Below are 27,323 nucleotides of genomic sequence, written 5' to 3' on the forward strand. Positions count from 1 at the left end.
TCTCCACAGCTGCTTCCTGACCTTCTGAGTATTCCAGCATTTACTGTTTTTAATACAAATTTCCAGGATACACAGTGCTCTGCTTTTTGATCCTGCATATAAAATTGTACATTATTAATGGGGCTGAAGCTGTATAAACTGAAGCAATGTGGTCATATAAATGGGTGACAGGAGTCATAAATGATGAAGTACTAAGTCAAAAGACTATCATCAAAGGTGATGTGAATGGCAAGAATATATATTGAGAATTGAAATAAATAATTATTTTTGTTTGCAGCACACATGAATAAATTCTAGCAATAAAATTCATGACCTTTACACCTCTATCAAATCTCTATTGACCTTTTCCACTCTCCAGTCTGTTCACACGCATAATTGAAGTCCCTCATACCATTCTAATGAATCTCTTGTGCACCCTCTCCAAGACCTTATCATCCTTCCTAAAGTGTGCTGAATACAATACTCTCGCTGAGGCCTAACCATTGTTTTATAAAGGTTAGCATAACATCCTTACTGTTGTTCGCTATTAATAAAGCCAATGAGCCTGTGTTCCTTTTTAGCAGACTTCAGAACATGCTCTGCCACTTCCAAGGACCTTGCAGTCCTTCTTCTCATCCACCCAGGTAGCAAGCACCTCAAACCTTTTGGACATCATTACAGGCTGGTTTCCCTATCTGCCTGACTTGCATCACATCCACCTGTCACTGACAATTGACCAACTCTAAGGATCTGCCTACTAAGTGGAGTGACTGCCTCCTGGAACAAAGTCTCCAAATAACTCTCCCGCTCCCTGATGCCCCACAATGTCAGCAACTCAGTCTGCAGCTCAGAAACTCGTAGCCAAAGTTGCAGACACTTTCTGCGGATATGACTGTCCGGGATTACAATGCATTTTACCAGATTTCCACATGCTGCAGTCATGGCACATCACCAGCCCTGCTATTTCTGTCCAACCGTATATATTTAATTTGTTGATTAGCTAATAATTTACGCAGATAAAGGAACAGAAAGTTGCACTCACCTAATTCGGAGATAAAGAAGGAAACTCACCAACCAGTGACCAGTGGTGTGCCTCAGGGATCGGTGCTGGGTCCACTGTTATTTGTGATTTATATTAATGATTTGGATGAGAATTTAGGAGGCATGGTTAGTAAATTTGCAGATGACACCAAGATTGGTGGCACAGTGGATAGTGAAGAAGGTTATCTAGGATTGCAACGGGATCTTGATCAATTAGGCCAGTGGGCCGACGAATGGCAGATGGAGTTTAATTTAGGTAAATGTGAGGTGATGCATTTTGGCAGATCGAATCAGGCCAGGACCTACTCAGTTAATGGTATGGCGTTGGGGAGAGTTATAGAACAAAGAGATCTAGGAGTACAGGTTCATAGCTCCTTGAAGGTGGAGTCGCAGGTGGACAGGGTGGTGAAGAAGGCATTCGGCATGCTTGGTTTCATTGGTCAGAACATTGAATATAGGAGTTGGGACGTCTTGTTGAAGTTGTACAAGACATTGGTACGGCCACACTTGGAATACTGTGTGCAGTTCTGGTCACCCTATTATCATAGATCATAGAATTTACAGTGCAGAAGGAGGCCATTCGGCCCATCGAGTCTGCACCGGCTCTTGGAAAGAGCACCCTACCCAAGGTCAACACCGCCACCCTATCCCCATAACCCAGTAACCCCACCCAACACTAAGGGCAATTTTGGACACTAAGGGCAATTTATCATGGCCAATCCACCTAACCCGCACATCTTTGGACTGTGGGAGGAAACCGGAGCACCCGGAGGAAACCCACGGAAACCCATTATAGAAAGGATATTATTAAACTAGAAAGAGTGCAGAAAAGATTTACTAGGATGTTACCGGGACTTGATGGTTTGAGTTATAAGGAGAGGCTGGATAGACTGGGACTTTTTTCCCTGGAGCATAGGAGGCTTAGGGGTGATCTTATAGAGGTCTATAAAATAATATGGGGCATAGATAAGGTAGATAGTCAACATCTTTTCCCAAAGGTAGGGAAGTCTAAAACTAGAGGGCATAGGTTTAAGGTGAGAGGGGAGAGATTCAGAAGGGCCCAGAGGGGCAATTTCTTCACTCAGAGGGTAGTGAGTGTCTGGAATGTGCTGCTAGAGGTAGTAGTAGAGGCGGGTACAATTGTGTCTTTTAAAAAGCATTTAGATAGTTACATGGGTAAGATGGGTATAGAGGGTTATGGGCCAAGTGCGGGCAACTGGGACTAGCTTAATGGTAAAAACTGGGTGGCATGGACTGGTTGGGCCGAAGGGCCTGTTTCCATGCTGTAAACTTCTATGATTCTATGATTCTATGAACCACTGGCGGCTGAAGGAATTGAGTAAATGGAGCAGCTCTTTCCCCTCCTGCTCCTAATTCCTACCTGAACCAAATTCCCAGCTCCTCACTCAATCTATGTCTCACTCAATCATAGTCATGTGTCCATGCTCCCTTTTATGCTCTTGGTCACGGCTTTAAATAAATCCCACCATGGCAGCTGGTGGACTTTGAGTTCAATTCATCAATCTGGAATTGAAAGCTAGTCTCAGCAAAACTAGCGACGATTGTCATAAAAACTCATCTGGTTCACTTATGTCCTTTAAGGAAGGAAATCTGCTGTCCTTACCTGGTCTCGCCTACACCCGACTAGAAAACCCACAGCAACATGGTTGACTCTTAGCTGCCTCTGTAATAGCTTAGCAAGCCATTCAGTTCAAGGGCAATTACGGTTGGGCAATAAATGCTGGCTTTACTGGTGATGCCCTCATGCCATTGAAGAATAAAAGGCGCCAGCAGTGATGCTTGCAGAGCTCCACTGCCTGCCAGCTTGATAAAGCCAATTTATTGTTAATCTCCATGTTCTGTCCATTAACCAATCCTCCATCCATGCTAATATATTATCCTCAACTCCATGAACTCTTATTTTGCGTGGGCAGCACGGTAGCACAAGTGGATAGCACTGTGGCTTCCCAGGTCCCAGGCTCGATTCCCCCCCCCGGGTCACTGTCTGTGCGGAGTTTGCACGTTCTCCCAGTGTCTGCATGGGTTTCCTCTGGGTGCTCAGGTTTCCTCCCACAGTTCAAAGATGTGAAGGTTAGATGGATTGGCCATGATAAATTGCCGTTAGTGACCAAAAAGGTTAGGAGGGGATATTGGGTTACAGGGATAGGGTGGAAATGGGGGCTTAAGTGGGTCGGTGCAGACTCGATGGGCCGAATGGCCTCCTTCTGCACTGTTTGGTCTATGTTCTTTAGAGACAGAAACAGGTGAAATTATGTGGGGAAATCTGGAAATGGTAAGAAATTTTTGAATCTGTCCTTATCGTAGAATGTGCAAATCACATAGAGCATAACCAAGAGGATAATAAAAATGAAGAACATAAAGTCATCAATATCAGCAGGCACGGGGAGAACGTGCAGACTCCGCACAGACAGTGACTCAGCGGAGAATCGAACCTGGGACCCTGGCGCTGTGAAGCCACAGTGCTATCCACTTGTGCTACCGTGCTGCCCAACGTTTACCAGGGATCAACATCTACTTTAACTACTTTCCTTTTTCATAACCTAGGAACATTCTTGTAATTTGTTTGTGTATGTTTAGCTAGTTTACTTTATAAGGCTCTTCTTTTAACCTAATGCAATCCTGAACTTCCTTGAAGCCAGGGAAAGGGCTTGCTGAATTTTTTTTTCCAATTGAATATATCTTGTTGAGCATTTTGAATCATTTCTGTATATGTTTCCAACTGTTTATTGGCACCATACCTTTTTGCTCATTTACCCAATCAACCGTAGCTAGCTTCTTCTTCATACCTATTTCATTGGCTTTGTTTAAGATTCTTGTTCTGGATTGGAGTCGCCCTCAAGCTTACTATGAAATTCGATTGCACCATGCATTTTTCTCCCAAGCACTTTTATGATGAGATAAGTAATTAATCAACTTTTAATAGTGGTAATAGCATTTCATTATCATTATCATGGTGGAGGCAGTTTCAATCGAGGCATTCAAGAGGGCATTTGATTATTACGTGAATAGAAACAATGTGCAGTGGCAAGGGGTAAAGGCAGGGGAATAGCATTAAGTCATACCGTGTTGGGAAGCACGGTAGCACAAGTGGATAGCACTGTGGCTTCATAGCACCAGGGTCCCAAGTTCAATTCCCCGCTGAGTCACTGACTGTGCAGAGTCTGCACGTTATCCCAGTGTCTGCTGCTATTGATGACTTTAAGGGGCTGGTTTAGCACACTGGACTAAACCGCTGGCTTTTAAGGCAGGCCAGCAGCACGGTTCAATTCCTGTACCAGCCTCCCCGAACAGGCGCCAGAATATGGCGACTAGGGGCTTTTCACAGTAACTTCGTTGAAGCCTACTTGTGACAATAAGCAATTTTCATTTCATTTATGATGCTTTTTTGGAGAGCCAGTACAGGCACGATGGGTCGTATGGACTCCTTCTGCACTCTAACAATTCTGTGATTAGAAGGTTGTGTTGCTGCAGTTAGCACCCCATAAAAATGTAACATCATAAGAATTTGGGGATTCTCTCATTTATCCACTGTTAGTTTTCACTGAAAGTTAGGAGAGCCCCAATGGCTGCTCAACCTCGTCATTTAGAAATACTACTAATAATAATCTTTATTAATGTCACAAGTAACACTGCAATGAAGTACTGTGAAAATTCCTCAGTCGCCACACTCCGGAGCCTGTTCGGGTACACAAAAGGAGAATTCAGAATGTCCAATTCACCCAACAAGCACGTCTTTAGGGATTTGTGGGAGGAAACCGGAGCACCCAGAGGAAACCCACACAGACACGGGGAGAACGTGCTGACAGTTTAGACAGTGACCCAAGCAGGATTGAACTTGGGACCCTGGGACTGTGAAGCAACAGTGCTAACTATGTGCTCCCATGTAGTCAACATAGCTTTAAAGTGTGTTAAAGTGTGTCAAAGACTTCTTGAGGTGAATAATAGTGCTTAATGCTTGCAGGCAATAAGGTTGCAATTAGAATTTGGATACGGATGTAAGTGCATCTATTCTAATTCGTAGAAAATCCCATGACTCACTGACCTCTGTTCCTGAATTCGTGGTGTATGCTCCCATTCTGGAAATCATAAAAATATGAACCTTTCCGACAACAAAGGGATACTGTAGCAATTCTAAATCACTGTATCAACATAATGGGTGTCAAGTGACAGATTTGAAAATATCTTGTCGCTATTCAAGGTTGTTGTGAAACCTGTTTTACCCGTTTAGGTGTTTTGCTACTTTTTGCAGGCATTCCATCAATTTTGAAAGCCGGGCTGTATAAATTACAAGGGGATATGAGGCACAATTTAAGCTCTATTGTCTGTCGTCTATGCCAAAGTCAACTGGCACATCTTTATTTTGTTCAGCCAAGATCTCTTGCAGATTATTTGGATAAATTTGTGGAATTCTATTCCCAGCAGGGAACATCTCCCACCACCAGTGGGAGTGCCAGCAAGTCCACCTTGAAGTTTCCATGCAGTCATTTTAATAGATGTGTGGTATTATCAGGTATTACAGTACCCAAGAGGCCGAAGACCATTGGTTAAACCTAGGAGGTTACCATTGGCTGTTGGTATGTAGCTCCGCCTTAACAGGCAGGGTATAAGAACCGGTGCCGTCCCAGCAGCCCTCACTTTCTGTACCGAAGCTGCTGGGGAACAGTTCTAGTCGATTAAAGCCTTCAGTTATGTTACAACCTCGTCTTTGAGTGTAACTGATCGTGCATTAAGATGAAAATTCTTGGAGAGCATGTATTTGAATTCTTAATATGTATGCTCAATTCATAAAATTACTCTTTACATCTGATCTGATGCTCTAAAATATACAGAAGGCTTTTCCTTTGCAAAGTTCCATATACATGAATGTTTTATTTGTTGTGTTATGTACATGGTGCCAGGGACCCGGGTTTAATTCTGGCCTTGGGTGACTGTCTATGCGGAGTTTGCACATTCTCCCCGTATGGCGGGGGTTTCCTCCGGGTGCTCCGGTTTCCTCCCACTGTCCAAAGATGTGCAGGTTAGGTGGATTGGCCATGCTAAATTGCCCTTAGTGTCTAAAAGGTTAGGTGGGATTACAGGGATGGGGACTTTGGCTTAAATGGGTGCTCATTCCAGGGACGGTGCAGACCCGATGGGCCGAATGGCCTCCTTCTGCACTGTAAATTCTATATTTCTGCACAGGTATTCATTATTTTTGAATGGGCACTGACACATCCACAATTAATAGGTTAACAGCTGTGTAAAAATCAATGTACAGAATTGTTGTATGAGTGATTGTGCAAAAGCTTTGCTGATCAGAACTTTTATTCTACAAGATTTGAGTATTGATTTTGCTCTGACAAATGAAAAATTAAAGAATTTCATGGCTAATGCTATTCTTCTCAAGGTGTTAGAGGAGGGAATCTCTTTATTTGTAGCCCAGGAAAAGCAAAATACTGCAGATGCTGCAAATCCGTAACAGGAATGGAAAACATTACAGACACTCAGCAGGTCAAGCAGCCTCCATCAAGAAAACATGATAATTCAGGCACAAGTAAATCCTTCCTCCACAATGAAAGATATCGGGCAGAATTCTCCCATTTTGAATCGAAGTGCTGCGGTGGGGTGGAGTGGGGCAAGGTAGGCCTGGATGGCACATAGTCTGCCTCTTGTCCAGGCTCTATATTGAAAAAGCATCCAGCATCACTGGCTCACTACTGAAGACAGAAGATTGACCTTCTGAAAATTAAGATGGATCTCCAGGTTCACTCACTCTGAGGCCAGAAGATAGACCTCCTGAGAAGGATGATGGACCTCTTGAGACTGGAAGATGGATCTAATCTGGAAGGTCGACCTGCAGATGCACTCCTGACCCACTGTTGTAGTGTTCCAGGGTCCAGGCAGCTTCCATCCTGAACTCCGGAGTTGAATGCCCAAGGCATTTATGAGGTGAGTCAGGACATCTGCACATCACGCTGTTCCAAACGAGTTTCACATCGGCACGGCTATCGAGCCGCTGGTGGGGCCTTGGGAGAATTCCACCCGTTGAAGGGAGCATTTAAGGAATAGATCAACTTAATCATTGACGCGAACACATTGACCTATTAAGAATTCTATGTAGAAAATAAATCCTTCCTCTGCTACTTCCCCAATAAGGTTTCTTCACCTTAAGCTAGAAGAGAATCCTTTATTGCCCAACCAGATATTTCCATTTCCTGCAGAAGTCCTTCTTTGAAGTTTGCAGTAAATTTAGCAATCTAGTGACAATTGCAATTTAAATATTGCAATTAGCTATAGACTTGAGATTATACGAAAACCAAAGGTGATGGCCGAAATTCATTTCAGTACATGCCCTTAGAATTACAGAAAGGAAATTCTGTCATCCTGGGCTGGTTTAGCACAGGGCTAAAGAGCTGGCTTTTAAAGCAGACCAAGGCAGGCCAGCAGCACGGTTCAATTCCCGTACCAGCCTCCCCGAACAGGCGCCGGAATGTGGCGACTAGGGGCTTTTCACAGTAACATCATTTTTTTTAACAAACAAATTTATTGAGGTATTTTAGGCATATAGAAAAAGTGACATTGTACAGTACAAAAAAAAAGTCAAGACACAAATTAAACATGGTGCAAGCCACGGCTCTGTTCACGCCAAGACCTGCGTCAATATCCCTCTACTCTACTCTACTCTACCCTAGCCCCCCCCTCCCCCTCCCCCTGCTGACGTTTACTCCTCTGCGAAGAAGTCAATAAATGGCTGCCACCTTCGGGCGAACCCTAGTAGCGAACCTCTCAAGGCGAACTTGACTTTCTCTAGGCCAAGAAAGCTGGCCATGTCCGATAGCCATACCTCAGTCCTCGGGGGCTTTGAGGCCCTCCATGCTCACAGTATTCGTCGCCGGGTTACCAGGGAAGCAAAGGCCAGAACGTCGGCCTCTCTTTCTTCCTGGACTCCCGGGTCCTCCGAAACTCCAAAGTTTGCCACCTCAGGGCTCATTACCACCCCAGTTTTCAATACCCAGGACATGACATCTGCAAATCCCTGCCAATACCCCCTGAGTTTAGGGCACGACCAGAACATGTGTACATGGTTAGCCGGCCCTCCGGCGCATCTAGCACACTTGTCCTCCAGCCCAAAGAATTTGCTCATCCGGGCCACCGTCATGTCGGCCACACGGTGCACGACCTTAAACTGGATCAGGCTGAGTCTGGCGCATGTTGCGGTCGTGTTTACTCTGCTCAGGGCTTCGGCCCAGACACCGTCCTCCATCTCCCCCCCGAGCTCCTCTTCCCACTTACGCTTCAGGTCGTCGGACTGCGTATTCATAGTAACTTAATTTGAAGCCAACTTGTGACAATAAGCGATTTTCATTCATTTCATCCTAGTCAAAATTGGGCTGTCGTTTGTGAGGCTAATTACAAGGTTCCCAGCTACCTAAACTTTGAAGTATTTATTTGTTTTAGGAAGCATTTATTTTAGTCGCAACACAAGGGATTGAACAAATAAATAGAATTCCCTGCTTACATAAGACTCTGGGTGGGATTCTCCGTCCCGACAGCCAGCCAACAGGGTTTCCCATAGTGGGCATCCCCCACGCCATTGGGAAATCCGTGGACGTGAGTGCACTGCCAGCGAAGCAGAGGATCCCGCCGACGGAGAATCCAGCCCTCTTGTGTTTTGATGATCATATTCCACAATTCTGTCCATTTTTCCATGAAAACCAGGGGCATTGCCAATGTGGCATGCACACATATTGATTTGTAGCTCCTTAATCTATCTGAATGTACCTTCAGTTTCCTGTTTTGTACGATTACAAAAACATCATAACCACAAGAGTCAAGTACATAAAATGAACTATATACTGTGAATTGGAAACTAAAACTGCACCCCGTATTTGCATTCACAAGCAAAAATGTGATCGACCTTCTCCATTCTTGTGTTGTTGAATCAGCCCATTGCGCACAAGCGGCTAGGAACTGGGGCCAGTAACTGATCTGAAATATTGGGTATGAGTATGAGCCCCAACCAGGGCTGAGAATGGAGGCGGGCAAGATTTAAAAATAGCACCACTGACTGCATGCTTGTTCCTCTCCATCTCCATCCTGTCTCCAGGCCATTTTTAAGGAGGAAGGATATGAGAGGGGGATGCAGCTTAGGTGCCTGCCGGCTTTGTGTTTGGCTATAGACCAGGTGGGGTGGATGCGAAGGCTCCATAAGTCAGGCCTAGAGGCCTTCCCTGTTTCCCTTGCTGCAGCTGTAACAGCAACTGCAGGCCGCCTTGTTGAGGGGCTCCCTCAATCCCTAGCCTCCCACAATGGTGGCCTCGCGGCAAATTCATTCTTTATTTAAAATGTTTAAATGGTGGCGAGAAGAGGACCTCCGTTGAGTAGTATCCTCTGACTTACCTCCCATTATGGTCTGCTGTTCCTTTCAAACTGCAGTTTTGAGAGACTACCCATCAAACTTTATAAAATGGTGAGCCTGCCCCCTGGCCATTAATTGGCCACTCCAGTGAAAATCATGAACAATGACCATTTTCCACACATTGCAAGCTTCAGACCCACATTTCAGCCTGTCAATAGGGGTTCGGAAACCTGGACAGAAAATATTGCCCATGGACTTTCATAAGGGGTGAAGCATAAAATTATTTCAACAAGCAGGAGTTTAAAAAAAAATCTTTGGTGAGAACAATGATCGGAATTTTCCAGCCGTCCCCACCAGCGGGATCCTCTGGTCCCGCCGACGGCGAATCTCTTGCCCTGGGTTTTCCAGCGATGGTGCATAAAACTAGAAACTTCTTTGACAGGAGCAGGACCAGATGATACCGTCATCGACCAATGGCGGGCCACTTCCATTGATGCGAAACACGCGGTGGGAGAAGTGGAAAATCCCACACATGAGGTGAAATGTTTTGATATTACCCTGAACGAAGGCTCTTCAAAAATACTACCAATAATAAAACATTCAACAATCACCGTGAGGAATTATTCACACAGCCATGTAGCATGTCACAGAGCTGTTTTCTTACAAACACAACTAACTTGGGTAAAGTACAATGAGAAGTAAGAACGGGTTTTAAGAAATACTTCTGAGCACACATTTATGTTTTATATTCATTAAAAAAAATTTTTTTTAGAGCAGTGTTCTTCAAAGTCGGGGGCGCGACCCGCGGGTGGGTCGCGGGCGGGTGTCGGGAGGGTCGGGGAGCCGTTGTCTGCGGCGCTCCCGATTGCGCAAATCCCGCGCAGCGGCCGCGAACATGTAAAAAGCAATTCGCCCACATTGCGCGTGTACGCACGATGATCGGCACGCATGCGCAGTGCGGCAGCTATGTTTTTAAACGGTTGCATCTTTTTGTTTTACAAGTTCTGTAGTGGTTTTTATTCATTTATTTTATTCATTTAATTTTTATTTTTTTCATTTTTTTTTACAAGTTCGGGGGGGGGGTTTATTTGATAAAGTTTTACAGGAAAAAAATTCAGAACTTTCGACAGATGGAGACTCCATACTTTCCGATACCGGAAGGCTTCACCTTCATCCAACAGGTTCTATTGGAGGAGCGTGTACGAGGGCCAAAGGGACCCAAAACCATTTCCTCCATTTTTGTCAGCAGCAAACAAGGTAAGAGAAAATGGTGGGTCGCGCAGGTCGGCAGGCGTGGGACGCGAAGGTCAGCCGGCGTGGGTCGCGAAGGTCGGCCGGGTTGGATCCCGAAGGTTGGCCAGTTGGTAAAAATGGGTCCCCGGAAGAAAAGTTTGAAGAACACTGATTTAGAGTACCCAATTATTTTTCTTTTTCCAATTAAGGGGCAATTTAGCGTGGCCAATCCACCTAACCAGCACATCTTTGGGTTGTGGGGAGTGAACCCCACGCAGACACGGGGAGAATGTGTAAACTCCACACGGACAGTGACCCAGGGCCGGGATTTGAACCCGGGCCCTCAGCGCCGTAGTCCCAGCGCTGACCACTGGGCCATGTGCTGCCTGTTTTATATTCATTTTTATGGAATGCGAGCATCACTGACGAGGCCAGCATTTGTTGCCCATCCCTAAATGCCCTTGAGAAGGTGGTGGTGAGCTGCCTTCTTTAACTGCTGCAATCCATATGGTGTAGGTACAACCCACTGCGCTATTAGGGAGGGAGTTCCGGGATTTTGACCCAGCGACAGTGAAGGAACGGCGATATATTTCCAAGTCAGGGTTGTGAGAGACTTGGAGGGGAAACCCCAGGTGGTGGGGTTCCCAGGTATCTGCTGCTCTTGTTCTTCTAGATGGTAGTGGTCATGGGTTTGGAAGGTGCTGCTTAAGAAATCTTGGTGAGTTCTTGTAGTGCATCTTGTAGATGGTATACATGGCTGCTACCGTTCATCGGTGGTGGAGGGATTGAATGTTTGTGGAAGGCATACCAATCAAACAGGCTGCATTGTCCTGAATGATTTAACTTTTCATAGAATTTACAGTGCAGAAGGAGGCCATTCAGCCCATCGAGTCTGCACTGGCTCTTGGAAAGAGCACCCTACCCAAGGTCAACACCTCCACCCTATCCCCATAACCCAGTCACCCCACCCAACACTAAGGGCAATTTTGGACACTAAGGGCAATTTATCATGGCCAATCCACCTAACCTGCACATCTTTGGACTGTGGGAGGAAACCGGAGCACCCGGAGGAAACCCACGCACACACGGGGATAATGTGCAGACTCCGCACAGAATGTGACCCAAGCCGGAATCGAACCTGGGACCTTGAAGCTGTGAAGCAATTGTGCTATCCACAATGCTACCGTGCTGCCCCATGGTGTCAAGCTAGTGGGGAGTATTCTATTACATTTTTGATTTGTGCCTTGTAGATAGTGGACAGGCTTTGGGGAGCCAGGTGAGGTACCCGCTGCAGGATTTCCAGCCTCTAACCTGCTCTTGTAGCCACAATATTTATATGGTTAGTCCAGTTCAGTTCCGGGTCAATGGTAACCCCCAGGATGTCGATAGTGGGGAATTCAGTGATGGTAATGCCATTGAATGTCAAGCGCGATTTCTTTTGATTCTCTCTTATTGTAGATGGTCATTCCTGGCACTTGTGTGGCGTGAATGTTACTTGTCATTTGTCAGCCCATGCTACTGGATATTGTCCAGGTCTTGTTGCATTCGCACATGGACTACTTCATAGATGGCTAAATAATTTGCCCACCATTCTTAGGGCACAACTGTCCCATTTCTGACAGACAAAAGGCTACAGATGTAACTCTGATTACACAACCTGCTTTTTCGAAAACCTGCAATGGTTCTTCGAAAAATAATCTATTTATTAACCTAATAGGTAAATCTCCAACACCTTATGATTTTCACTACAGGGTGTTAACGGAAATAGGGTAAGAAAATGAAGTTTCAATTTTCCAAAGCTTTCTTAATTCTGGAATTGTGCCTTTGGATTGGAAAATTGCAAACGACACTCCATTACTGAAGGAGGGAGAACGCAGGAACTACAGATCTTTCTGTTTAACATCAGTTGTGAGTAGGGTATGGAAATCTATAATCAGACGCAGTGTGACTGAGCACTTGGATAAGGAAGAGCTGATCAAAGAAAGCCAGCATGGAGTTATGAAGGGTAGGTCATGCCTGATTAATCTGCTCACTTTATTTGAGACTGTGGCTCATATGGAGGGCTATGGGTGTTGTCTGTATGGATTTCCAGAAGGCATTTGATAAGCTTCTGCACATGTGATTATTGGCAGAAGTGAAGGTACATGTGAAGGTCATTGAAAATTAACCTCCAGATAGCCCTGACAATAACACCCCTACTGCACCCACCCCCCATACTCTCCAGCAGCAGACAGTCAAGAAGAGGATAATATTTTAATTTAATTAATTGCCTGTGATTAATTAATTAACAATAAAAACCAGGAGTGCATCCCCAACTTGTTTATCTCATTGAGATGGGGAGCATCCCACCTATTTGTCAATATATTTAAATCAGACTCCCACAATCACCGGAGGCCGGAAATGAACCCGGGTCTGTGAGGCAGCAGTGCCGCCATGCTGGGTAAGGGTTGGCAGATTTCCTTTCCTTAAGGACATTAGTGGGTTTTTACATGGTCACTATCACTGAGACTAGCTTTCAATTCCAGATTTTATTAATTGAATTTGAATTCCACCAGCTGCCATGGTGGGATTTGAACCCATGTCCCCTAGAATATTACCCTGGGGCTCTGGATTAGTAACCCAGTGACATTACCATTATGTCACCATCTCCCCTCAATGGAGAGAGACGAAGAGCTATTAAGATGCAAAGGAATTGGATGTCTAAGAAGACCGATCATTACAAATTAGCACACAAGCTCAAAAATAGTCAAAGTTGTTGAATTTTGTCTCAAGGAACTGGAATACAAATGGGACAAGATTACAGTTCAGTTGTTCGGAACTTTGGGGAGACTCCATTTGGAATCCTACATTCAGTTTCGGACACTGCATCTCAGGAAGCATATTATTGGTTTTGAGGGGTACAGCACAAATTCAGCAGAATACCAAGGCTCACAATCAAGCACAGAAGGAGGCCATTCAGTCTATTATGCCTGTGCTGGTTCTTTGAAAGAATTGTCCAATTATTTATATTGAACTGTTTCCCTGGAGCTCTGCCGCTTTTTCAGGGCGGGATTCTCCGTTATGAGTCCGGCTCACTACCACTGCCAGCGAGGACGGATTCACTGCAGTGGTACCGGAGAATCCCATCGGCATGAAGGAACAGAGTATCAAAGTCTCAGTTTCGAGTATACATCCAATTGCCATTTGAAGGAATTCAGTATGAAAACAAGTTGCATACATTAGGCTTGCGTTTAACAAGATGAAGGGTTACTAAATTGAGATACTTAAAATAAGTGGATTTATTTTAAGCGTAGACAAGGAGAAATAGAGGCAGAAATAACACATTTCATAGAATCATAGAATCCCTGCAGTACAGGAGGCCATTCGGCCCATTGAGTCTACACTGACCCTATGAAAGAGCACTCTACCTCGGCCCACTCCCCTCCATTATCCCTGTAACCTAACCTACACATATTTGGACATGAAGGGACAATTTAGCATGGCCTAACCACCTAATCTCCATATCTTTGGACTGCAGGAAGAAACCAGAGCACCCAGAGGAAACTCGCAGTCACATGGAGAACATGCAAATTCCACACAGACAGAATCACATGGTTGAAATTGAATGTGGGTCCCTGCCGCCGTAAGGCAACAGTGCTAAATACTGTGCCACTGTGCTGCCTTGTACTCTAAAGACATCCAAAAGCATTTTGTGTCAGGCAATGTTTCAGTCACCCTGTTTACATCCACAGCAGGGTATATGTCAATGTGGTCAGCTAACAGTCAGCTTTAGGACCCATTCTAGAAATGTGGCTGTTCTATTTTTCACCCAACGGAATTTCAGCCTTTCCTTCTTTGCCTACGTAAACTCTCCAGCAACAAATTCCACTTAGCGGAAACGCTGTTGAGCTTGTCCCTTCCTAGGATGTCAATTGTAGTGCCCCATCACCACCCCACCCCAGCAAAAATCAGTATAGTCAGCACAAACCAGAATCAAAACTAGCATCTTCCTCACCATGTGGGGTGATTCCCCCCACCCGGTTAAATATCAGTGACAGTGAGATGATGCCTTTATATGGGAATTAATTACCCACTTGAAGGCCTCAATTGGAAGTAGGGTGGGAAGGTTGTCGATGCGCCTTCCCGCCACAAAAAATATTATTGGGATGGAGGGGTGAAGGTGGCAGGGTTCCCATCTGCCTCCCTCCTACTTGAATAAATGCCCCCCATCCCACATAACTCACCATGGGATGGATATTAAATTCTGTCTGAAGACTCCATTGCAAACTAGGTTTGAAAATAAAGGGGGATCGTGGGAACCACAAAAAATAGTTTCCTATTATTTCCTCAGATAACGGAAAACTCTTGAGTATGTTCAATAGATTTCATGCAAAACGATGATGGATTTCTTCTGAAGCCCATTTCCACATAAAAATTACCATTGTATTTTGTAGGAAATATTTTACTAAGTGTTTGCACATACAAAACCATTTTTTATTTTGCAGATTTTTTATGGAAACCACAGAATATTTTCCAGTTAAACTGTTAGTTAATTCAAATGATTTACATTATTTTGAAGGGGTTCAAATTATACTTTGTCATTCTGGAGAGGCATTTATTTCAATAAATAGCATTATATCTAATACTGGAGTAATATTAAATACATTTAAGCGAGATAAACACTTGAGAAAGAAACAGAAATCTCAGCTGATAGTGTTAGATGAAGCAGAGTGGGAAGAGACTCATGTGAAGCATACACACCAGCACAGGCGAGTTGGGCCGAATGGCCTGCTCTGTGCTGTATATTCCATGTAAATATTCTGGAGGTTTTGCACTTACCAATGACTCTTTCACCCTGTAGATTGTTCAGGCCCCCTGAACTGGTGGACAGATCTTCAGGGACAGGCATCTGCTCTAATTGTTCTGGTTGGTCATTTACAGAAAGAACTTCCGTACTCCCTAGGTAAAAAGAAACATGGCCACAATAAGCAAGTAATAATAAAGACAATTTATGTATTTAAGAGGGGAGATATAGTGAAACAACTGAAATGTTTCTCTAGCAATATGGTTTGGCACTATTTAGGTGTAAATAGTCAGCTGGATTCTCCGTTTCGGAGATTGTTGATGCCGGGGCAGGATTCGTGGACTTCCACGAGCTAATCTGGCTCAGCGACAGTGGAGGGGCTAGCACCAGCGACATGTGGAACACAATTGATCCCAATGAGAAACAGTGCGGGATTTGCTGGATTTGCGATTGACACTCCAGAAGCTATCAAGCTGCAGCCGCTTATACACACTTCACGCCCCACACACTCAACCCAGCCAACAAGGTTGCCCTGGAGTGCGCCCATCCCGTTTGTGGGTCGGCTGGGGCCTGAAGGTACCCAAGGGGTGGCCTGGGTGGAGACCCATATGACCTGTGGCCCTAAGTTCACAGTGGGCTGTTAGCGGCGTGCACAGCTGCTTGGCTGCCTTGCGGGCTGCGGTAATGGTGATCCGTGCCTGTCCATCCCGACCCCATCGCCCACCTCCTGGCCAACCCCCGCTACACGCCCCGGCCCTGGCACAGCCCCCCGCCAGTGGGATGGCTTTCAGAAAACGATAGTGACGTTGGACACTTCCCGTATCCCTCTCTCCCCCTCAGCAGCCACGGCGCCTGTTTCACGATTTTTAAAAGCACAAGTGAACTTCGCCGCTTGGAATTTGCCCCCAGTGGAGGCGGATGATCATATTCACCCAACCCGGTGAATACTGGGTTGGACACGCTAATGATATGTCAAGGGTGTTTACTGTACGTGTGGAGTGGAACGCATCGACACTGCTGATGGAGAATTACGAATTGGCGTGAAACCGGCTCCCGCCACGATTTTGACGTCCAAACCAATTCTTCACCCAATCGCGTTTTCCGATTCCGGCATCGGCCAACAGAGAATCCTGCCCAATATTTTTAATATTACATTAAATGCAGTACGAATATTTTGAACTTGCTTATATTCAAACATTTTCAAGGAGATATTGCCTCCTAACTTGTTGAATGAACATGAATTCTAGGCGATCAACTCTAAAGAAACCTGGATTCATATTTTTGTTCCACACTCCGACAAGAATTAAACTGCTTGAGCCATAAATTTACTGTTAGAAAAAGATGGGGCAGCATCTAGTGAAGGTCCCGGAAGCGGAAAGCGAGACAGCAGGGGAACTTGATTATGTGGGAGGTGAAATGTCAGATTCCGAATGGAGGAATGAAAGTTGGGAAGTAAGTTGGCAGCAGGGGGAAGCAGCGGGAAACTATTTTTGATACATTAGCATGTCATGCAAACTCATTAAAACCATGATCGCCAGATTAGATTGTACCTTTATGATTACATCGGCAACAAGCAAGAAACAAATACCTCCAGATTCACAAATGGTTAAACGTGGCTTTCAGCAAACAATATAGATTTTCAGATGAATCCAGTGTGAGTGGGAGCTGCGTTTCTTGTATGGGGAACTTCACTGAACCAGAGGAGAGGAGAGGAGGTTGGGCTGTTGCATTCAGCTTGAGTGGTTGCTGTCCAGGGAGGTCAGAGCATAACGGTCCATGGAAGGGAGGGTATTAGCTGTCTAGGGAGGGCGGGACATGGCTGTCCAAACGAGATAGGGAGGATGTCAGCTGTCCAAGGTGGTTGGGACATGGCTGCCCAAAAGAGGGAGGGTGTCAGCTATCCAGAGAGGCCAGGACATGGCTGTCCATGGAAGGGAGGGTATCAGCTGTCCAGGGAGACCGGTACTTGGCTGTCCGTGGAAGGGAGGATGTCTGCTGTCCAGGGAGACCGGGGCTTGGCTGTCCGTGGAAGCGAGGGTATCAGCTGTCCAGGCAGACCGGGACATGGCTGTCTGTGGAAAGGGGGGTGTCTACTGTGTCAGGGAAACTGGGATGTGGCTGTCCGTGGAAGGGACGGTATCAGCTGTCCAGGGAGGCCGGGACATGGCTGTCTGTGGAAGGGAGGGTGTCTGCTGTCCAGGGAGACCGGGACATGGCTGTCCATGGAAGGGAGGGTATCAGCTATCCAGATAGACACCGCGGTACATGGCTGTCCGTGGAAGGGAGGATGTCTGCTGTCCAGGGAGGCCGGGACTTGGCTGTCCATGGAAGGGAGGGTGTCTGCTGTCCAGGGAGACTGGGGCTTGGCTGTCCGTGGAAGGGAGGGTATCAGCTGTCCAGGGAGGCCGGGACTTGGCTGTCCGTGAGATGCTCGATCAATAACTCCAGAAGCGAGATTGGAAGACAATTGAAGGCTTTATTGGACTAGATGTTTCCCCCAGCAGCGCAGGTACAGAATGCAGCTGCTAGGGAGACACAGACTCTTATACTCCGCCTTACTGGGCGGAACCAGCAGGCAGGCTTCACCAATGATCTTCATGCCTCAGGTACCTCCCACACCAGTGGTCTTACAGCCTCAACCTAGGTACCGTAATACCCCTAATACAGACTACCACGCCGTGGAAGGGAGGGAGTCTGCTGTCCAGGGAGGACAGGACATGGCTGTCCACGGTAGGGAGGGTATCAGCTGTTCAGGGAGGCCGGGACATGGCTGTCTGTGGAAAGGAGGGTGTCTGCTGTCCAGGGAAACTGGGATGTGGCTGTCCACGGAAGGGAGGGCATCAGCTGTCTCAGGGGCGGGTCTTGGCTATCAAGAGAGGGAGGCTCCAAGAATGGTCATGGGGGATGGAGGGGGGGCAGCTGAACAACAGACAATCTCTTCCGAAGGCAGCTCAAGTGTGACAGAGGGATTCAGGTGTGACAGGTGGGGAGAGGGTGGCAGTCGTTCAAGTTCAAAATATTGCCCTCAGACAGGTGGAATTATACTATTGCCTTGGAGGGAGTGGATGTCTTTCCAGATGCCATTTAAATAGAGTGTGCAGGACTTAAGTACTATGAAGTAATGGTGGAATTGGTGATTTCTTGCCTGCCACTCTCAGCTGTGCCCCTCGACTGTGCAAAAATTTGCATGGCAAGGGATACCGAGTTGCCTCAGGATTAGCAATTTGCCTCTGGCAGGAGAACATAGGGCGGTATTCTCCATCGGCGGGATCCTCCGCTTCGTTAGCCACGCCCACGGATGTCTTGATGGCGTGGGGGTAGCCACAATGGGAAACCCCATTGACCGCATGCCGGGTCGGAAGATCCCGCTCCCAGCGGGGGTGCGCCGCGCTAGAAAACGGTTCTGGTGGGACGGAGAGTCCCGCTCAGTCTCCCAAACGGAGAATCCTGAAGTTTTTTTTATTCAATCATGGGATATCAGAATTTGCTGGCACAGCCAGCATTTATAGGAACAGAAGAAATAGAAGCAAGCGTCGGCCATTTGGTCCTTTGCACCTGCTCCGCCATCTGATATGATCATGGCTGATCTGATCGAAGCTTCAACTTCACTTTTCTCCCTGTTCCCCTTAATCCTCGACTCGATTGTGGATCAAAAGCCTGTCCGATTCAACCTTGAATATTTCTAATGACTCGGCCTCTGGATCAGAGAATTCCAAAGACTGATCTGATGAGGGAAGAAATTCCTCTCTTCTCCATTTTGACTCCCCTGGTTCTAGATTCTCCGACAAGGAGAAACATTCTCTCAACCGTTAGCCTATCAAGATCCCTCAGAACCTTGTATGTTTCAATAGGAGCTGCTCTCATTCTTCTGAACTCCAATGAGTATGGGCTCAACCTACTCTACCATTCTTTGTAAGACAGCCAGTGACTGCCCAGCCCTAAAGGTGATGGTGAGTCACCATCTTGAACCTGGCCAGTCTATTTGTTGTTCAATAGGGAGTATCAGATTTTGTTCCAGTGATGAAGGAATGGCACTATACTTCCAAACCAGGATAAATTTGTGTTTTGGAGGGAAATTTACAGGCAAGACAATGATGTTCCCATTTATTTGCTGCCCTTATCCTTCTACATAACAGAGATCATGGGTTCAGGAGGTATAGCCAAAGAAGCTTTGGCATGTTTCGGCAATGCATGCTGCAGATGCTACACATTGCAGCCATGATGCACTGGTCGTGTAGAGAGTGAATGTTTAAGATGATTGGGGTGACAAGATGCTGTGTCACTATGGTATCTTCATCGCTTTTCTCTTAGCCTTTGCACTGAACGACTTTTCCTCCTTGGTAATTTCAAGCTCCATCTCAATTCATCATTCATCTGAGTTCACAACCTTCCTTCCCTCCCTAAATCCCTCCCTCCATGTAAACTCCCGAACCCATACTCTTGGCCACCCCTTTGATCTTGTCATCACACTATTCTCCTTGCATTGATCACGGATAAGGCCATCAGCTCTATAACTCTTCACCCATATTCCCCGCACATATTCCAGGCATATGTCCTTCTGCGGCTGCCCCGACTTCTTTCCTCTACTATAAACCCATCATCGTAATCCTTTATTCAATGTTTCTTCAACCCTCACCTCCAAGAATAAGTGTGAAGAGCTTATGAATTTCTTTGCTAGTAAGATTGAGACCATCATTTCATTTCATTTCATTGATCAGCTGCCTCTGTCATTTTCATCCCTTCCACAAATCCATTGGGCCAAAGATCATCCAAAGTTTCCCCTTGCCCTAGTCCTGATTTTGCGTCTTTATTTTCTCTCCTACCTCTTTGCGTGCCCACTCCAAGTCATTTTTATCCATAAGACCCATTTCCTGCTCCACAACACTATTCCCACTGAACTGACCACCCAAATTCCCCTCCTGGGCCAGAATCTTATACTCCGAATCCTGGTGGGTTTTTAGATTGGGGGAAGTGGGGGGGGGGGGGGGGGGGGAGTATGAAATTACATGGACGGGAGTCTCTCTGGGATCCTGCCCACCCCAATGTGGTTCAATTAAGACCCTTAAGTGGTCACTCAATGTCAACTTAAGGGCCTTTTCCCACCCGGCCTTTTTAGGTTAGCGGGCAGGTGATAGATCGGGTGGGTGGAGCGGGGCGGACGGACGACCCAAAATTGAACAAAACTCCCCCTAGGACCTCATGATGTCCTCCTCCCCCCTTGCAACCCCCACCCCCACCCCCCACCCCCCTGGCATGGTCTATCCCATCCCTTTGATGTCTGCCACTGCCCTCTAGTTCCCGGCGCTTAGTTGCAGGCAGTTAGCTGCAACGCCTCTTCTGGCCACTGCAATGCAGTTCCTGTAATGACTGGAGAGCTGCCGGCTGACCTGTCTGGCTGGCAGAATTTCAAGGCGAGACTTTCTCCGAGCGATGGGTGGGTTCCCTGCCAACTCTTCGAATGTTGGGGTCCAAGCCACTGCCATCCTGAAAATTCTGGCTCTAGTGTGGTTGCCATGTTAGCTGATACTCTCTCTCTTCACGCGCGGTTCCAATAATCTACAGATCTGCCGTCACTACCCCTCGCCTCGATATTGGGAAGATTTCAGTGATTGTTCTTGGTCCCTGCTACAAATTCCGTTTCCTAACCATAAAATCCATCCCTCTGCCCAGCAACTATCTGAGATTGAACCAGGCTGTTCACAGCCTTGGTTACATATTTGACCATGTGATGACCTTTCGACCACATGTCCACACTATCATTAAGAATGCCGATTTCCACCTCCTCAACATCGCCCAACAGAGCTTGTCTCAGCTCATCTGCTGCGCAACCGCTCATTCATGCCTTTGTTTTCTCTAAACGTACTATTCCAACACAATTTTGGCTGTCCCCTCCATATTCCGCCTTCCGCAAAATTGAGGTTATCCACACCTCTGCTGCCTGTTTCCTTTCTCCTGTGCTCGCTGACCAACATTTGTTCCTGATCAAGCAATGCTTTGATTTGAAAATGTCCATACTGGTTTTCAAATCCTGCCATGGCCTTGTCCTTCCCTTGTCAGGTGGTTGTACCTTTAAGAAATGGGTGTTTATCAAATAGCTGCAGTGATGTCAGTGTGTGGGTGGAGCTGGGCTGTCTGTCTGTCTTTCACTTTCGTTTTTGAGCTGGCAGCTGCAGTGTGTTTTTGGTTTCGTTTTCAGAGGTGAAGAGCTGCTTTCACAGCAAGAAGATGTTATGATCTCTTTCCGCAATCTAAAGATCACTTGATGATTTCAAAGTAATACCTGTTTTGAAGAGAATTTAAACCTGCTGTCTTTATTTTAAAAAGGTTTAACTTGTGGATGCTGTTTGGAAAGTCATCAAGGGTTATCTATAGAGTACTGTATCTTTTGGGGGGTGGTCAGGATTGGTAGTTGATATTAAAGTTGAGGGTCAGGTGAACTCCATGATATACTTTGGTGCTCTCTAAACCCTTACCCATAATACCCTTTCCTACAACCTCCTCCTGCCCCACAACACTCGGAGATACCTATATACATCTAACTCTAGCTGATTGTGTATCCCTGATTTTGCTCCACCATTGGTGGCCAGGCCTTCAAATGCCTAGTGTCTTGGCTCTGGAATTCCCTCCCTAAATCGCTCTGACCCTCTATCTCTCTAATTTAATTTCAGATGCTGCTTGTAAGCTATCTCTTTGACAAACCTTTTAGTCATCGGCCCAAGTCACCTTACATGGCTGGGTGTCTCATTTTGCCTTCTACCATTTGTGAAGTTTTTGTTAAAGGTGCTATTTCGATATAACTTGCTGTTATATTAAATCTGCCAATTAATGAACAAACGTACATGGCATAAATAAAATCTAGAAAAGGGATCTTAAGGCTGGCTATCAATATTCCAAATAATGGCTGGGATTAATACAGAAACTTTAAGAGATTTCAAGATTTTAGGCATAATATTGACTCACATATTTTAAAGTGGATTAACAAGCTCAATCCAATTAAGAAACTTTTGAAACCTACATTTCAGAAATGTATTTAAATCAGGGCAACTACAACATTATATTGGGCATGATTTATGACAACTTATTAATGAGAAACTCAGGGCCGAATTTTCAATTGCTGACGAGGAAAGGATTGGCTGCAGGAGTGATTTAAAATTGATGTTATATATATATCTCTACAGTGTAGAAGGCAGCCATTCGGTCTGTTGAGTCAGCACCGACCCTTGGAAAGAGTACCCTACCAAGGCCCACGCCCTGACCCTATCCCCGTAACCCAGTAACCCAACCTAACCTTTTGGACACTAAGAAGCAAATTAGCATTGCAAATCCATCTAACCTGCACATCTTTGGACTGTGGGAAGAAACCGGAGCATCCGGCGGAAACCTATGCAGGCATGGGGAGAAAATGCAAACTCCACACAGACAGTCCCGAGGCTGGAGTTGAACCCGGGTCCCTGCCGCTGTGAGGCAGCAGTGCTAACCACTGTGCCACCGTGTTCCCAGAGGGTGTCTCTGGATCCCAACTCCTTCAACGATTTTCAAAGGAGATGGGAAGGGGGAAAATGGGGAATCCATTTCCCTTCAATTAGTGGCTCATTAAACTCCCTAAGAAGCTTTCAGGCTGGGGAGTGAAAAGGGAAATTCCCAATTGTGAATTCAGCCAACACAAACAATCTGGTGCATGTGTCAGATTCAAGACTATGAGAAGTGAAAGTTTGTTTCTAAATGATGAACGTGTCAGCACCTGAGGGCTTTGCGCAGGATCATGCGCATTTCCTTTCATTTGGCTGCATCGCCATATTTGTTCGCATTAATGGTGCAGGCCCTCCAATGTGCTGCTGCCTGCGTTCTTCAGCAAGGCAGTACAGGCCCCAGCAAGGCTGCTCCCTGCCGTTGCCACGCGTGCTCCACAGGCAGCTCCTCATAATGAATTAGTGAATTGTGATTTTGAAATAGCATCACATACAGCCCAACAATGTGCAAGTTAGGTGGATTGGCCATGACAAATTGTCCCTTCGTGTCCAAAAGGTTAGGTGGGCTTACAGGGATGGGGCAAGGGAGTGTGCCTAGGTAGGGTGCTCTGTCAGAGGGTTGGTGTGGACTAGATGGGCTGAATGGCCTCCTTCTGCACTGTAGGGATTCTATGATTCTATGAGCGATGCAATGGTTGCGTGGGTTTGGACCTGGAAATTATTCAGGTGATGGCTTCCCAACCCGAGCTTGAAAACTTGGCCCTAAATATTTCAGCTAAAAGTTCCACAATTTATAATAACAAAATATCATTACTGATACATTATTACTTTCTGCCCTCCACTTAATTCAAAAGAATTAGAATTATCATGAAGTTTGTTTTGTTCTAAAGGATACATAACACTGGACTGCAGTGGTTCAAGACAGCAGTTCACCACCATCTCCTCAAGATCAATTAGGGATGTGGAACAAATGCTGGCCTAGCCAGCGAAGTCCATATCTTGTAAAAATGAATTTAAAAATAAATAATATAACAGAGCACATATTAGGTCATGAAGTGTGAATACCATTTAATCTTGTTTTTGCTGAAAATGGCAGGTAAATTTAGGGTTCATAGAATCATAGAATCCCTACAGTGCAGAAGGAAGCCATACAGCCCATTGAGTCTGCACCAACCCTCCGAAAGAGATCCCTCGGCCCACTCCCCCACCCTGTCCCCCCCATTCCCCCGTTCAATCCAATTAAGTCTGACAACAAGGTTCCAAAAGGTGAGTTTCAAGATTTCAAAAGCACAGTGGTGCTGCTTCATAAGACCATCCGATTTAGGTGCTGAGCAATAAGTGCTGACCCTGTCAGTGAAGCCCTTGTTCCATGAATCATTTTAAAGGAATGTTGTCTCTATTTTTCCTGACATTGTGGTAAAAGTGATGGGTAAAAGGCTGTTTTTGTCTTTTTTCCAGTCTAAAATAAGAGAATATTCGAAAGCTCTTGTGGCACCAAGCGTTGCAGGGTTATTCTGTGGAATTGGAGACAGTACAGACACAGCCAAAAATACAAGCCAACTCCTTTACAACAAAAGTAGACGGTTTTATGTAATTACTTATTTTCAGGGTCGTATTTTCTCCTTCCAAATTGCTTTTCTCAGGAATTCCAATTATATCTGAATTTTTTGATTATTAACATGATGCTTTATTTTAGATCCAGAATGCACTTACTCCCAGATGTTTTCCACTGATTTTTTTTAAACCTGAATTGGAGTGAAAATGTGCACCTATGAAGCAACACTAATGGTAACTCTAAATAATGCAGAGCTCCACACTAATACAAAAGCAAAAAACAATGGGTGCAGGAAATCGGAAACAAAAATAGAAAATGTTGGAAATAATCAGCAAGTCAGTCGGACGTTCGCCTAATCTGCGAGTAATTCCAACATTATCAATATATTTTTTAAGAGTTCCATCCTGTCTTCTTTACCTTCCCTTGCCACACCTTTTCCCCATACCAAAGTGTGTGTGTATGCTGCACAGTCAGACTTTATGTGAATACCACTTAATCTTGATTTTGTCGAATAAACTGTGTAACTTCAGGGTCCAATCTAATTAAGGCTGACAGCTAAATTACAAAAGGCGCCATTTCTTCTCTTAGGAGTGAGTTGAATCAAAACTTTGAATAGAGTCAAGAAGAACGTTCATCTGAAAGTAATTAATGAAACGTGCAGACATTAACACATTTTATCCTTCAAAACTGTACATATTAAGCAAAAGAGAATAGTCTGGACCCGCTGCTGCACTCCGCCGACGGTGAGAGTTGCGATCAGACAGAGAATACTGGGTGCAGCAAAAATATCGGAACTTGCACACGCCGCTGATTCCAGTGTGATGCTCAGGTCTCCCGCTGGCGGGTTGGTAAGGTTCCTGCCTCGTGGCAGCGGGCCAAGTTCCCCACTGAAATGGCCCAGCAAGCCACTCAGTTCAAGGACAATTAGGGATGGCAACAAATGCTGGCCCAGCCAGCGATGCCCACACCCCAAGAGCAAATTTTTAATCATCTGCATTTTCATGGATTTGAATGTCATTAGTGGGTTGGATACCGCATGCTTCACCCCCCTGCAATGCTCCACCCCTCTCGGATAGGAGTCATGCGGGCGCGCATTGGTGCATGTATTTACAAGCGAGGCCTGAATGTATGACTGTTGAGGGGAGTGAGAAGATAAGAAAACTCTTTAAACTTGTCAGGAATTCTGGGGAGTGGTTGCCTGGGCAGCAGGGAGTAGCAGGGAATGACTTGGTGCCTCGGGGTGTCATGTTCGGGATCGGGGTGGCCTGGCTCAGACCACCATTGTTGCAGTATTTAAATACACCTCTTGTGTGCAACTTACAGGCTCCTAGCTGTTCACACTGCTGACTGTTCACTGTAAATTCTCAGAGAGCCTCTGGTCACGTGGGAGCCCACCCAGTCCGCCCCTCTGGAAACCCTCAGACCCCAGTAGTAAGATCAACGGGATGGGCATGGCCATGCTCTATCACCGGCCCACAAGGTGTTGATGCTCCTCAGTGCACGCCTCAGAAGCGCATTCCCAATGCAGAGAAAGCAGGGGAATAGTAGAGCTCACCCAAAACAATTGACATGTGCACCATGGCCTTTGGCATCCTCTCAAAGTAGAAGCCTCACCAGTGACACTATCAGTTAGCCCACCCCTCAAGACCACGAGCTGTCTGCAAGTTCTGCTGATTCACCACACCCCTGTTCCTATCCATCCTGCCCCCGGCCAGCGCTGTCACAGCTTTTGTGTTACGCACAGGCCTCCCATCACACTGCAGCGAAGCTCCAACAAATACACACTTCCCTCACTCACCCCTAACCTGTAGGATCTGCCCACACACAAGCCTCTAACCATGGAGGCAACTGGCAGCACAAGTTAACCATCTCCACTACACAACTAGTTGCCACCCCGCTGACAGGTTAACACATGGCGCACCAATGAGGAAACCCACAATAGACGCCGCTGGGGGAAACAGGAAAGTGGCCACAGAGTCTATCGCTGAAATGGGTTGCGGCAGCCACCAGTACCCCTGCTGACAGGGACAGCTGATGAGGATCCCCACATCACAAGCCAGGTGCCACTCACTGATGGGGAAAGGGGTGCATTGCTGACGCCAGCATATCGAAGGGCCGGGTAAGGGATTGGGGGGGGGGGGGGCTGTTGAGGGTGGCGCAGCAGTACAACTCAAGGTGACCATGTAACCTGGTGGTTTTGGATGTTCAAGGGAACCCTCGCCTTGCTAACATTTCTCCTGGGATCTTCCAATCCCAGCAAGACAATGTGCTTCAGTGTTGGATCCGAAGAAACTTTGTGCGCCACAGTTATGTGTCCAGCATTGCCACTGCTTGGAGAATTGAGGCCAATCTTTTTAAACTTTCTTATTTTATTAATGGCTTATGCAGTTTAACACAACCAAAATTGATTTTAGCTATGAGGCATAAGTGACAGGTGACAGTTATACAACAGTATCAATGTATCCAAAATTCAAAGCAGAAAGACAAAAGCAATGGCAATTTTTTATAAATCTTCATACTGCAGGTGTAGTTCAGAAAATGTGGAGAAATATTTACTGGGAACTTTCCTTCCTTAACAGTGGAAATATCTTGGCCCCTGTCTGCTTAAATTTCTGGAAATTATAGTATTTCATTTCTGAAAAGTTAGGTTTTAAAAAAAAGTATTTAGTGTATGGTTCCTTTAGAACTGTACCCAGCAGAAAATATATGTTACTTTTATTGTGATATAAAAATCTACTCTTGAAGCATATTTTCCTTTCCTTGGATCAACCTATTATCCAAGCTGCATTTCTAATGCAATGCGAGTAAAGAAACTGATACTGGAGCAACAGGCTGGATTTTTCTGTGATAGTAACTTTAAAAAAGTGCTCGCCGCTATTTATGTGTAAGTTAGGCGGCAACTTC

General features: G+C 45.8%; 1 protein-coding gene across 6 annotated transcripts in view; it reads right to left on the reverse strand.

Annotated features, from left to right (window-relative positions):
• Positions 1–27,323, reverse strand: part of ikzf1 (IKAROS family zinc finger 1 (Ikaros)) — a 127,968-nt gene that overhangs the window by 95,807 nt on the left and 4,838 nt on the right. For all 6 annotated transcript variants that reach the window (XM_072508866.1, XM_072508864.1, XM_072508865.1 and 3 more), the window contains one exon: positions 15,431–15,550. In XM_072508866.1, the coding sequence (XP_072364967.1) occupies positions 15,431–15,500 (70 nt within the window). In that variant the 5' untranslated portion in view covers positions 15,501–15,550. The remainder of the gene's footprint in view (positions 1–15,430; positions 15,551–27,323) is intronic.

The sequence above is a fragment of the Scyliorhinus torazame genome, chromosome 6 (genome assembly GCF_047496885.1).
Source record: "Scyliorhinus torazame isolate Kashiwa2021f chromosome 6, sScyTor2.1, whole genome shotgun sequence".
In the NCBI taxonomy this organism is placed as follows: Eukaryota; Metazoa; Chordata; class Chondrichthyes; order Carcharhiniformes; family Scyliorhinidae; genus Scyliorhinus; species Scyliorhinus torazame.